The 14,870-nt window shown below is 36.3% G+C and overlaps 1 protein-coding gene across 5 annotated transcripts in view; it reads right to left on the minus strand.

Moving 5' to 3' along the window:
- Positions 1 to 14,870, minus strand: part of ARHGEF10L (Rho guanine nucleotide exchange factor 10 like) — a 3,087,848-nt gene that overhangs the window by 2,154,542 nt on the left and 918,436 nt on the right. For all 5 annotated transcript variants that reach the window (XM_044061816.1, XM_044061815.1, XM_044061819.1 and 2 more), the window contains one exon: positions 10,356 to 10,525. In XM_044061816.1, coding sequence (XP_043917751.1) covers positions 10,356 to 10,525 — 170 coding nt within the window. The remainder of the gene's footprint in view (positions 1 to 10,355; positions 10,526 to 14,870) is intronic.

The raw sequence follows: 14,870 nt of genomic DNA on the forward strand, positions 1-14,870 counted from the left end.
AATAATACATGACTACTATCAATGATACATGACTACTATCAATAACACATGACTTATCAATAATACTCTACTATTATCAATACATGACTACTATCAATAATACATGACTACTATCAATAACACATGACTTATCAATAATACATGACTACTGTCAATAATACATGACTACTATCAATAACACATGACTACTATCAATAATACACAACTTTTATCAATAAAACATGACTATCAATAATACATGACTACTATCAATAACACATCCCTTAATAATGCATGACTATTATCAATAATACATGACTATCAATAACACATGACTTATCAATAATACACGGCAATTATCAATACATGACTATCAATAATACATGACTACTATCAATAACACATGACTTAATAATACATGACTACTATCAATAATACATGACTACTATCAATAACACACAACTTATCAATAATACATGACTACTATCAATAACATATGACATCAATAATACATGACTATTATCAGTATAGCACATGATTTATCAATAATACATGACTATTATCAATAATACACGACTATTATCAATAATACATGAATATTATCAACAATACATGACTATTATCAATAATACATGTTGTTGTGTCTTTCAGCTTTTCCCGGTTAGGGGTCACCGCAGCGGGACTCCGGTCCGCTAATGATTGGCAGTAGATTTTTACTTGCCGAGTTGCTGGCCCTGACGCACAACCTTCAGTGAAGGTACACCCATTCACGCATGTCTCCACACAGAAGATGCTCTAGCTGAGAATCGAACAGGACAACGTCTAACTGTGAGGCAACAACACTACCAATAATACATGACTTATCAATAAAATGACTATTATCAATAACACATGACTTATGAATAATATATGACTATTATCAATAACATATGACTTATCAATATTACACAACTATCAATACATGACTATTATCAATAACACATGACTTATCAATAATACATGACTATTATCAATAATACATGACTACTATAAATAACACATGACTTACCAATAATACATGACTTTTATCAATAACACATGACTAATCAATAATACATGACCATTATCAATAATACATGACTATTATCAATACATGACTATTATCAATAATACACGACTATTATCAATAATACACTATCAATAATACATGACTTATCAATACATGACTATTATCAATACATGCCTCATTAATAATACATGACTGTTATCAATAATACATGACATCAATTTATTTATTTATTTTTATTTTACATTTACTGACCGGGTTGGTCTAACTGGATATATGTCCATTTTCAGTAGAGGCCTGGGAAGATAAGCTCCGTGAAAAAAACAAACAAAAACATTCATATATACAATGATCATTACAGGTTAACACAGAATTATCAAAGTGGGCAGAATACATAACAGTGCAAAATGCAGGTACAATACAAAATGCAGGTAGAATACATAATATAACAAAGAAGGCAGCTTATTGTATAATTATATTAATAAAGAGTTGTCATAATAATTAGTATCCACAGAGGATGAAAATAATGTTATGTAGAGGAAACGCTATTGTTAATGAGAAGTATAGGGTAGGCAGTGCCTACTTAGAAGAGATAGATGATCAATAACATGACTATTATCAATAACATGACATCAATAATACACGACAATACATGACTATTATCAATAACACATGACTTATCAATAACACATGACTATTATCAATAACACATGACTTATCAATAATACATAACTATTATCAATAATACATGACTATTATCAATAACACATGACTTATCAATAACACATGATTATTATCAATAATACATGACTATTATCAAGAATACATGAGTACTATCAATAACACATGACTTAATAATACATGCCTATTATCAATAACACGACTTATCAATAATACATGACTATTATCAATAATACATGAGTACTATCAATAACACATGACTTATCAATAATACATGAGTATTATCAATAACACATGAGTTATCAATAATATATGATTATTATCAGTAATACATGACTATTATCAATACATGACTATTATCTATAATACACGACTATTATCAATAATACATGACTTATCAATAATACATGACTATTATCTATAACACATGACTATCAATAACACATGACTTAATAATACATAATTATTATCAATAACACATGACTATTATCAATAACACATGACTTATTAATAATACATGACTACTATTAATAATACATGACTATTATCAATAACACATGACTATTATCAATATTACATGACTAATATCAATAACACATGACTATTATCAATAATACATGACTGATATCAATAACACATGACTATTATCAATAATAAATGACTATTATCAGTAACACATGACATAGCAATAATACACAAGTATTATCAATAATACATGACTACTATCAGTAACATGACTTATCAATAATACATGACTATTATCAATAACACATGACTATTATCAATAATACATGACTATTATCAGTAATGCATGACTATTATCAATAATACATGACCACTAGATTCCATAGTAATATTACATCTGACAGAGGTCTAACAAATTATTTTAGTGCCCAATGTCATCCACAGTCTCCATCAACTTTAAGATAAAGAGCATAAAAAAAAGCCAGTGACTTCTATAGAATGTGAGCATCATTATAACTTGCTTAATAGCTGTCCTTAATATAAAAAAGTAGGACTTCATTTTCCTAAGGTAAGGGGTAATATACATTTTGTTCTAATACACTGAATGGTAAACACTTCTTTTGGTTATGGAAAAGTAAAACTGCATTTTTGATCCAAGTTTGTTTTCATTGTATAGTCTCTTATTACTGCAGAAGTGTTTCTTCAATGATTTGCTTATATTCAGAATTACATTACAGAAATTAATCCTGGTACATTATTAAATCAGGGCCTCATTCTTGTACGCAATTATGCTGTCTTAAAAAAATAATTTATTTGTGCTTCAAATTCACTTTGTGGAATTCAATTCCACAGTACAGTTATGATTCTCATTTATTGCCTCAAGACATTTCTGAGGATTCAGAATGAAACCTAGCACTCACTAAGAGCTGCAGTAAAAAGGCCCTCATATTCAAACATGTATTTGTCACAATGAGAAAAGATCTCATTATAAGTTAATTTGCATGTCTCTGAATTGCTAACTACCACAAGAGCTAAGGAGCACTTCTTGCTGTAGTTAACACTGATGGTCAATGTATCATCTTAGCACAGGTAGGCATCCTCAGTCATTCTCCCACACACATACAGACAGTAAAAATCACACAAACATATGCACGTTTTATATATATATATATATATATATATATATATATATATATATATATATGTATATATATATATACGGTTCCCTATCAGAAGCCTGAAACACTATAAGACTGAAAATTCAAAATCCCGAAAACCCAAAATACTGAAACTCAAAATCCTGAAAACACAAATAATGCTAATATGTCAATATAAAGACACTAATATCTACCAACTGACCCTGACCCTAACCCTAACACTAAGGTCTGTCACTATCGCACACTCACCTGACCCGCGCCCTACCCCTAACTCACTTAAACCGCCCCTAACCCCAATATTTGTCACTATTGCATACATGCCTAACCTGCGCCCTAACCCTAACTCACTTAAACCGCCCCTAACCCTAACATAAAACCAACTGCACACTTACATGAACCCAACGCATGACCTAACACCACAGGGCTAACAATAGCAAAGCCACAATGACGTCAGTATGTCCATTTTGTGTTTTCAGGATTTTGAGTTTCAGTATTTTGGGTTTTCGGGATTTTGAATTTTCAGTCTTTTGGTTTCAGTATTTTGATTTTCAGTCTTATAGTGTTTCAGGCTTCTGATAGGGAACCATATATATATATATATATATATATATATATATATATATATATATATATATATACACACACACACACACACACACACACACACACACACACTACATGCACAATACCTGTCTTTGTGTTGTCATAATATCCCTGATGACTGCTTTGTTTCTGTCATGGGAAATCATGGATGATTACAATCAGTCAATAATGCCAGGCATTAGAGTTTCATACTTAATATTTTTCAGTAAATGCCTGCAAGTAAAAAAACTGTTCTACTGAGTTTCTAAGTTTGTAAGGTGAATACTTAAAATCCATTCCTAATTGTGTTTTGGTTTCACTATAATTTTGACTTTGTCTAGACTTCTTGGTTGAAAGATATGCTTTACGTTCCATGTCCCTCTCCCTCACAGTTTACAAACTGTTGCAGTCACTGAATAATGCCCAAGATCCTCATTATATGGTATAACTGTGCACTTACAAAAACTTTCCACCACTGCCCTATTATCTGTATTTCATTGTATGTATTATAAGTATTATACCTCATATGTATTACACTGTATTCACAGCTTGGTGTAACTAATCACATTGCTTTGTATATATTTGTAATTTACTTGTTATTTGTCATTGGAGCTTTTCTCCCCGTGTCTCCACTGAAAATGGGCGCTGCTAGCCCCAGTGGGCTTCCCCGGTCATCAAACTGAAATAAATAAATAAATAAATAAATAAATAAACTTTAATGCAGTGGGTTAATGCCGATTTTTCCTAGGGTGTGGAGTTAAAGTTGTTTTCCTCCCTTTGCTATTTACTTTTTTTAACTCTTAGGTATTATCCCTTGTGTCCAGTGGTGGTGCAGAGGGCTAATATCCCTGGTGGGATGGTACTAAGTTAGAATCCTTTTGAGTGCCTTTAAGGCATGCTACTTACAGCATGTCCGGTGTCTAGCAGTTCCTCTGTCCAAGTGCTTTTTTTTAAGTGCCTTTAAGGCACTCTGTATAGAGTGTCCCCAGTGCCTAGTGTTCATCCCCTCCCAAATCTTGTATAAATGCCACTAAGGCACAATAGTGAGAAGTTGTCCTTGGTGTCTAGTGTCCATACTCAAACTCATATCTTCGGTAAGTGCCATTAAGACACTAGAGTTTTCCTTTGTGTCTAGTGCTGTCCCCAACAAGTGTGTTTAACATTTTCAGTTTTTTCCCTGTGGCTAGTGGTACCCCTGGCCTACATTTTCAGAATTATTCCCTAGTGGCTAGTGTTCCCCCACCTCAATGTTACATGCCTTGCTCATTAGTGTAGACGTATGTAGAAATATGACAGCCATCCACACATGCATGCACGTGCGTGCACATACACAAACACACACACACACACACACACACACACACACACACACACACACACACACACACACACACACACACACACACACACTCACACACACACACTACCAAAACTTTATGACCCTATTTAAAGCATCGTCTTTAGTGCTACTTTCTATGTACACCATTTTGGCTAGACTTTAATTGTATAATACTATTAATAAATCCAAACATCATTACAGTTTGAGATGAATTGTACAATTAACTGTTCCCTAACATTCAAATTTCTTTTTTTTTTGGTTTCATGTATGCACATTACCTATTTAAATTTCCATCTGGTAAATGTTAGTCAACATTTTTTGTAAACACAGTCAAGATCTTAAAACCCCACTAAACTTGAAATGTGAAGGTAGACAGACAGACAGACAGCCACAAGAATGAAAAGTAAACCAGCTGGGCAGGGGTGCTAGTGTGGGCATGATATTTGGTGGTACTATGTTAGAAACTGAGTTAAGCATGCTAATAACTCAGCCACAGTGGATTAAACAGCAGAAAAGAACAACAAAATGCAGACGTTATCAGGGGCCAGGATCCACTACATTACCCACACACTCAGGCCATTGAACCACAAGTGCCAGTATGACTCACTCATAGTCCATGTGGGTGAAAATGACCTGAGACTAACCTCCCTAGACATTATGAAGAGAGATATCATGGAGCTCTCAGAATATGTGTCCCAGGCTGGTATGAGCTTAGCATTGAGCAGCATTTTACCTTCTCCAAAGATGATGCCACAGTACAAACAGAAGATGACTGACTTTAATAATTGGTTTAGTTTCTGGTGCCATTATAACGGTGTACAATATTTGTCAGCATTGAAGGAAATGGCCAACAGACCACGCTGCTTTGCCACAGATGGTCTGCACCTCTCCCCAATAGGCCTTTGAATATTAGCTAAAACACTTTCCTCCCCATGGTGCTTTTTTAGGCAATGCCAAACTGAGTGTACTTCTGACACAGCAAATCAAAGCCAAGAAAATCTAAAGGGGTTACTGATCAAAGCTAGAACTCTTAATAAAAAACTCCACTCCCTACAAGCTCACCCTAGAGAACGCTGATGTCTGTGTGGTCACTGAGACATGGTTTAAAGCCTCGTAGAGCACGCTGGCAGTGCAGGCTATCATGCCTTCTACACATTTAGACCAGCTACTACACAGACACGGACTAAAAGTGGAGGTGTCTCGATTGATATCAAAAATAAATATATCTCAAGGCTGGTGAAACAGGACAATGCACTTGAGCTGCTCCATGTTCAATCACCACAGGCAAAATCTCATACAACTTCCTTGCAAGCTATAGGTCCCCCTCTATATCCCAGGAAACCCATTCCACGTATTTAAACTAAATGGAAACACTCACCATCCAACCAAATACCCTATTCATGGGTGACTTTAATTACCCCACTATTAACTGCAAATCATATACAATATCAAACGTGCACGCACAGAGATTCCTGGATTTTGTAAACATGACATCCCTGGAACAGACTGTCAGTATACTGCCCAGAGGTACAAACATACTGCATCTGGTCCTCACTAACAGGGGAGACTGCTGTACACCCCCGTTGTAATATCTTCTCTGGTAAGGTCAGACTAAAAAATGGTCTTCTATGAAGTAAAAATAAAGCCTGGAACCCCAGATAACCCTAAAATGTTCAGGAACTACTCTAAGTCAAACTTCCTACTATTAAGTGATAATCTGGCAAAACTTCAAGCCCCCATAAACCATGAGAACACTGCTGCCTACATGGAACTCTTCACAGAAACCCTATACAAGCATGATCATAGCTGCACAGAGGCAGCTATACCCACCAGGAAGAAGTACATAACTAACTCAGAAAACAAGCCACACTGGTGGAATCACAACATCAGTAGGTTGTATAACAGAAAGAAGAAAATCATGGCGAAAATTAGAAGATGTAGCACCCAACAGGATAAAAGCACTCTTGTCAAACTAAACAAACAGCTCAGAGGACAAAGTCACCAAAGCCAAATTTGAGGTAAATTTGGCCTCTCAGGCTTAGGATAACCACAAGGCATTATTTAGCTATGTCTGCAACCTCCCAGGCAATACACAGTTGTGTGCAAAGTCACTGTAAATGAAGCCACCTATACTGAGCCAGAAGATATAGCAAACCTACTGGTCAACAAATTCATTTCCAACTTTACCCTTCTCACCCCCTCAACCTCTCCTCAGGAAATACCATCAAATATAACTCCCCCTACTATCACTAAGGAACAGGTCCTTAATGCTCTCCCTAAGGCCAAGAATAATGACACAGAAAGCCTCCAGACAATGAACACAACCCAGTCTGGTTTCAGCAAGGGAAGTTCATGCCTATTTAACCTAGTGGACTTCTTTGAGAAGGTCATCAAAGCAATGGATGAGGGTAAAATGGTTCACACTCTGTACCTTGACCTGGCCAAGGCATTTGATACAATACCCCACTTGGGCAATGTTAACAGACTGAAGACATGAGATGTAAACCCTTATGTCACTTGGTGGATATCCAGCTAGCTGACAGACAGGACCTAGGAAGAGGCCAGTCACAAGTGGAATCCCTCAGGGATCAGTTCTGGAACTGCTCCTTTTTGGTATTAATTAATCTGAAGTCAAGTCTAATATCAGTAGCCTCTGGTTGACTAAATTTGCAGAAGATTGCAAATTTGGAGCAGCCATAGAATCCCCAGCTGACATAAATGTTTTCCAGGAAGGGCTGACATAGACAAATAACTGGTGTCAGAGCCATGGACTAAAACTGCATGCCAAGAAATGCATAATAGTATCCTTTGGGAAATCATCCATCCCTGGTAGCTATCATATTGACAGCAAGAGTTGACCCAGTAGTCAGGGACTTGGGGACACACATAGACAGTAATCGAGTCTTTGACAATCACATGTCTACATTTGTGAGGAAATGATTTTATGTTGCGCAACTTATAAACAAAGTATGGAATCTAGGTCCAGTGAGGTCATTGTTCCACTGTATTCAGCACTCATAAGACCTATCATTGAGTACAATGCCCTCTTTGGTATGTACCTAACTAGGCACATCCAACAAATGGAACATCCACAGAGGTTCCTCATCAAAAGAATACAGCGCATAAGTAACATGTCCTATGCAGACTGCCTCAAGATCATATCCCTATATTCTCTCTCCTAAAGGCTGTTGAGGGGAGATTTATGTCTGGCATACAAGGCAAACCCCACCCTGATAGACTTTCTGCATATCCACAAAACAAACAGCAACAGAATTAGACCTTGTCTGTCATACAAACAGGAGCTGCTGGAGATACAGACATGTATCATAGAGACTACTCCTTCTCTATAATACACTCCCCATCCACATGAAGCTGAGTTCCTCCCTAACCCAATTCAAGTGTAACTTGGACAATTAGATGGCGAACAGGAAATTCACTCCTGGTTTGAAACCTAAGTCTAATGGACACAGACTGCCTGTAAATGCTTCCTCTCTCAAGGCCCTGCTTACACTTATCAAGGGTACCAGAACTTGTCAGAGATTTGGGATGCATGTCTAGTCTCAAAAAGGCCCTTGTGGTCGTTAGCCTAGTACACACCTATGAAACTATACATAAATAAATAAATAAATAAATAAATAAATAAGCAAACAAAAAACAAACAAATAATGCAGTCCTAATAAACATAAGAAGCTTATTTTACAGAAAAAACAATTTACAATTTACTTGCTGTGATACTAACTATATGTGTCTATAGTAGTTTGTCTGGAACAGTACATTTTATAAAGAATTTATCCTGTTACTTTCTATGTCTACACAAAGGATAGAATGCAAAATCCCAGTTCCAAGGAGCTCATTTAGTTTGCAAAATTTATTTGAATGCCATAATCAGTTAGATGTCCTAGGGCAAAAATATTCCATCCTCATAAATGACCTAAAGTCTTAAAAAATATAATAGGCTTTTAACTCATTACAAATGCTGGACTTTATAACATCTTTTTCTTTATCTCTCTCTCTCTCTCTTTCTGCAGTTGTTTTCTACAAATGCTGAGCAAAATATTAAGTAGCTCTTTGTGGACTTAAGAAGTAATTGGACTAATGCTTCTGTGAGCTTTGCCGATATCAGCAAGACTGTCATGTGAAAATGTAGCTCCTCCAGCACTTGCCAAGAAAGCATCAAACATGACAGGGAAATGGGGGGTTAATGCAAGCAACACTTAGAATGTAAATTAAATATTTTACTGCTAGCTTGCAGTACATTTGTCGTAAAAAAATATTGCCATCAACACAGATTAATAAAAATGCGTTTGTGTGTGTGTGTGTGTGTGTGTGTGTGTGTGTGTGTGTGTGTGTGTGTGTGTGTGTGTGTGTGTGTGAGTGAGAGACAGAAAGAGAGGTACAAAGAGAAAGACAAACTTTATCTTAATGTACATACTTCTTAATATAATAACTTTATTTTTACTTTCAGGGTGCCAAATCAGCTGGAGCATGTTTGGATTACCAGGAAAAACATACATTATATATCCCCATACAAACAGATGCCGGCAATACCTCGTACTAAGAGAAATCAAGCTCTTAAAGCAGCAAAACCAATGTTTGACTAAATGACCTGCAACTATACATATTTCTTCAGTTATCTCTCAAACAAAAAGAAACCTGATAAAAACATTAATAGACATTATTTTTATTAGCATTAATTGTTCAAATAACAGTTTACTACATGATTATGTCTGCTACCTTTGGCTATACCTGTACACAGTTCTATTTAACCTTTGTAAAAATCATAGCTAAGGGGTGTGTGCCCATAGAAGAGGGCGAACAAAACAATGAGCCTAATTTCATGGTGCCCTGATGATGGTAATTAATGAAAATAATCACATGAACACAAAGTAAAAGTGCATCACTCACATTCTGTAGATGTGTACGTGTTCATCATTTCCTGTCCTGTCTGCTTACAGAACTCATGTTACAGGGGTTAAGGATCACATGCATTACCCATATGGGGTAGAGCATACCCAAGGTTGTACAGCAATGGTGCAATAATATACCCAGGCCATTTGCTCTGGTCAGGTTATGAATACCTAAGTGAGAAAAACGGTGCACTCCTTACCTTTGGCTGAAATACTGACTTGGGCTTGAACACATCAGCATCATGCTTGCTGTCCCCCTCGGACTGATCACTGTAGCTCTCAAACTCACTGGAGCTCCAGGCTGCATTAAGCTGCTCTTCGTCCTCTCCTTCCTGATTAACAGTCTCATAAATAAGGTCTGATGCAGAGTCTGCAACACATGCCAAGTAAGAGTTTCTTGTTACTCAGGACAGCCACGGTACTGCTTTCTATTATTCTTGATGGCACTTTGAATTAGAGTTATTATTTTAAATACTTATACAGACGGCAATATATTATAAGAAGATTAAGTCATACAGACATACATCTCGCATGGAGACAAGAACTTGACAAAAACAAGAGATCAGACACAGATCTTTGCAACTGCATATGTTTACCAAAAAAGTTTATTTTAACAGATAATGTGCATTGAAATGACTTTTCTGAAAAAACAGTCATTTATACATTTAATAGTTGATGTTACTTTGTATTTTTAATTTCCATTTTTTACAAAATTCATATTTTACAGGAAACAGTGGGTAGTTTAAAGGCAAAATGAAGCACACATAAGAAGATACAAATACTAATATAATGTGCCTGTATTCTCTGCCGTGTATATTTTTTGTCCTTACTAGAGAAGTGTACTTATTGTGGGGTAAATAACTGCACTGCTTTTAACCCTTCTGCTCAGGTTAGGAAATTCAACAGACGTCCCCTAGATGGCAACAAGGATGACACCCCCTCTTTCCCTTCTAGAGCACAGAAATGGTAAGGTGGTCAAGTCACTTCTACAATGGCCTAAAGGCACACTACCATGCTTCATCGCCTCTACAATGCACCTTTCAGATTCCTGTTCCTCCTTAAGATCCTTAACGAACTTGCATCTCCCTCTTGTCTCTTCTCCATGCTTCTGTTTTCTAGTAACAGTGGCTGTTCTGTCCTGCCCAAGGTCTTTCCTGTATGGATTAACCAGAGTTAGGATCTCCTACTCCATCTTTAGCTGCTCAGGAACCTACAAAAGAGGTTAAGTTCATGATGCAAACCCCCTCCCCACCCCCACATTTAGCCCTCTGCTTCACTGTGCCATAATATTTTGACTCCCACTGATTTCAGACACACACACTTTTATGGCCCTAAGATACTAGCTACAGTCTTCCTGTGCAAATCCATCTTTCTCTTTCTACTATAGTCTCAGACCCTATATCCAGACTTCCTCCAGTAATACATCTTGTCTCTGCACTCCTCTAATATTTTGCTTTCTACCTTGCTTCATTACTATGATTTCTCTTGCCACATAGCTTGACTTCCCTTTTCCTCCCACCTGTTTACCACTCGAGGTATTTGCATTACATAACTACTCTCTTTCAATTTCCTTTGAACTACTGCACTGTCACCACATTATTACAACAGCATTGCTGATGAACCACTTTTGCATAACAGCACTGTTAAATTATTAGTTGTGAATTACGTCTGTATGTGTCTGCACTTTCTGTCTGATGTGTTTTTTACAAAGATTTATTCAAAACTCTGCTGAAACAATTCACACAGTTGCATGGCTATTAACATTAGTACTATAATGCATAGCTGTCAAAAGAGTTAGCTTTTGTTTATATTTGTCCTTCACACTTACTGTTACATTTATTTCTTTTGTCTCTTAAATACACTACGAACACCTGCCTTAAGAGGTTGGACTTCAGAACTCTTTAACAGCTAGTTTTTAAGGTTATCCTTTAGATATATTCTGTGCAGCATGCAGTATTAATTAGATGGCACTAGAGGGCAGTATTGTACTGTTTTTTTGCTTGTGAGGAAAATAAAGGCGTGTGGGTTCTATCAATATGTGGTAACAGCAGTCACCTGAAGGAACGTGCCTAAAAGATCACTTGAAATGAGCGGATATGTCTATGAGAAATGTAAAGCTTTTGAGCAGCATTTGTAGATTTATTTGCTAGCACTTGGAGTGTATGCCAAAAAAGTTCTTGCAGCAGGCTTGCCATGTTGTTTCAAGTGGCAGGCTAACGTATTTTAGAAGTTTAAAAGTCTGCATAAACAAGGGAAGGCAACAGCTGTGATGAGTGGCCTGAGGAATACTGTACAACCAGAAAAATAAGAACTGTGATCATGTGAGAAATACGTTTTTTACTACTTAAAATTTTGATTTATTGTAAAATGTACTTGTTAGACAACAAAGTCTGTCCTAAAATTTGTATAGTATCAGAAAATACCATAAAGTAACTCGCATCTTTTGGTAATGAATACAAAGCAGAAGCAGTATATATTAATTATATATATATATATATATATATATATCATGCATTAACCCCTGAAAGCTGAGACTTATGAGAATATGGGAAAACTGTTGTCTTGCGTATGGAGAACACAACAAGAGAAGTGGGCAAAATTACTTCACAAAATAAGAAGTGGTGGTCATAGGGCAAAACTAGGAGATTACTGGATGCAAAAGAAGCAAACTATTCTTTATGGAGGCAGCAAAACGTAAAAGAGAAAATATAAAGAAATAATCAATATCACAGCAGGAGGCAGTCAGCTGTAATTCCCTTTAAAACTGGACATTTGTACATCAGTGAACTTTTTACTGATTAAAGACAGAACAACATCACAAACAGCTGAACATTCATGCCAAGGGATATAAGATATATAAACTTGCAATGATATGCCCCTCCCCACAAAAGGTAATCGTATGGTTACCCTGACCAGAGAGTGGATCTTGACACCGGGTGACTTTTTGTTCTACTGGAATGCAACAGACAGTGTACACTAAGGACGAAGATCCGGGAGAAGCTTGGAATTTTCAAAAGAATACCTGTGTAGGGATGACATCAGTGCAACACCGTATAATACGTTAAGTAAGAATGAGAGATATGTAAGGGAAGTAAGCAAGCATTTAAAGGATTTGGCTACATTTCAGTTCATATGAAGGGGAATGGTAAAATAGTGATACAGCAATTAAGAAAAGTAAAAGTTTCTCTGAATGGCAGAATAAAAATAAATCAAATTCTGCAACAGAAACAGGAATGTGTGAAGAAAAATCACTGAGTATGCTAATTAATCTGTGGTAGTGGACAAAAAATGGTCAACTGAGACAGTGGTTTGGTCCAAAATATCTGAAAATAGGGAACATTACAGGTTATCAATGAGGGTGAGACTGTCAAATGCTATTGCAGAATCACATCTTTTCTCCAAGCTGGATGTATCCTATGAACCAATGATTGCTGGTTGAATACAGTACTAATCTGTGTACTTTTCACTTTTTACTTAAAAGATATTTTCCAGACATGCCCTTCAGAATGTATCCAGATCCAAAGGTATTTCACAGAACTTTGTCAGACATTTGAAGGAATGGAGTCTGTTACTGTTTTACTTGATGGCATGACGGTTTGGGGAAATACAAAAGCAAAGCATCCATGAAAGGTTACCTACGATGTCACAGTTTTTGTTTTCTTTGTTTTTTTTTTTTAGCTAATCCTAAATGATAAAAAGTGTTGGTTCAGACTATGTTAAGCATCTTACCCAGGTGACAAATTGTCTGTATCAAGCATATAACCTAACACTGAAAAGAAGATAGGTCTACACTGCATGACAAACAACTAAAAAGAGCATTAGATCTAGTGATTTTAATGATGACATTTAACCCCAAACTCTGATGGAACTGTATAACACTGAAACAACGAACATGACATGGAATGCAGCATGGCCAGGGCCAGTCAGGTCAAGGGGCACGCTACTAGAATGTTAAAATCCCAATCTTCTATTGAAGGTGTCAGCAGACATAACAGTTGCTAAGGCCACTGCCTATGACTCTGGCTTCTACCGCCATTGAAATAGTTACCTTGATAAGGCAAACCCTATGGGTAACAAATATGATGAGAAATTCAAAAAAACCCTTATGGTAGCATATCCATATAAACTATATAAAAGAGAATGAAATTACGTAATGACTTAAGGTTTCAATCTACCAACCTTAAGGGCACTCTTAGGCAAACTAGCAAACAGCATATGGATAATATTAGGAAGCAAAAGGTGGAGTATGAATGTAAAATAGCCACTCATGTTAAAAAAATAACTACAAATCTTCCTTTAACTATGTCAAAAAGTTAAGAACTAATACCCAACAATGTTTAGAACTACTCTACAACAGCAACAATAACAATAATAATGCCCATTCTGGCCCAAACGAAATAGTTAATATCCCATTTGAAGAAAAAAATAGAACAGAAATGTACTCCACAGATTCCATGGTCCCAGGAACATTCCAGAATTACAAAGGAATAAGAACTTTCATCCCTCTCAAATGGAAACAACACGTCCATGGGTTCTGTTAGCATAAAAGGCTGTCTGATTATCTGCATCAAATATAACCTCTGATTATCTGCATCATATATAACCTCTCTGAGCCTTTATTTAACCTCTTTAATCTGAGCCTCTCCACCGTGGTTATATTGACAAACTCCTAAAACAGACACTGCAACACCATTTCATAAGACTGAACTAACCAT

This window comes from Protopterus annectens, chromosome 2.part0 (genome assembly GCF_019279795.1).
Source record: "Protopterus annectens isolate FY-2018-M chromosome 2.part0, PAN1.0, whole genome shotgun sequence".
NCBI lineage: Eukaryota > Metazoa > Chordata > Ceratodontiformes > Protopteridae > Protopterus > Protopterus annectens.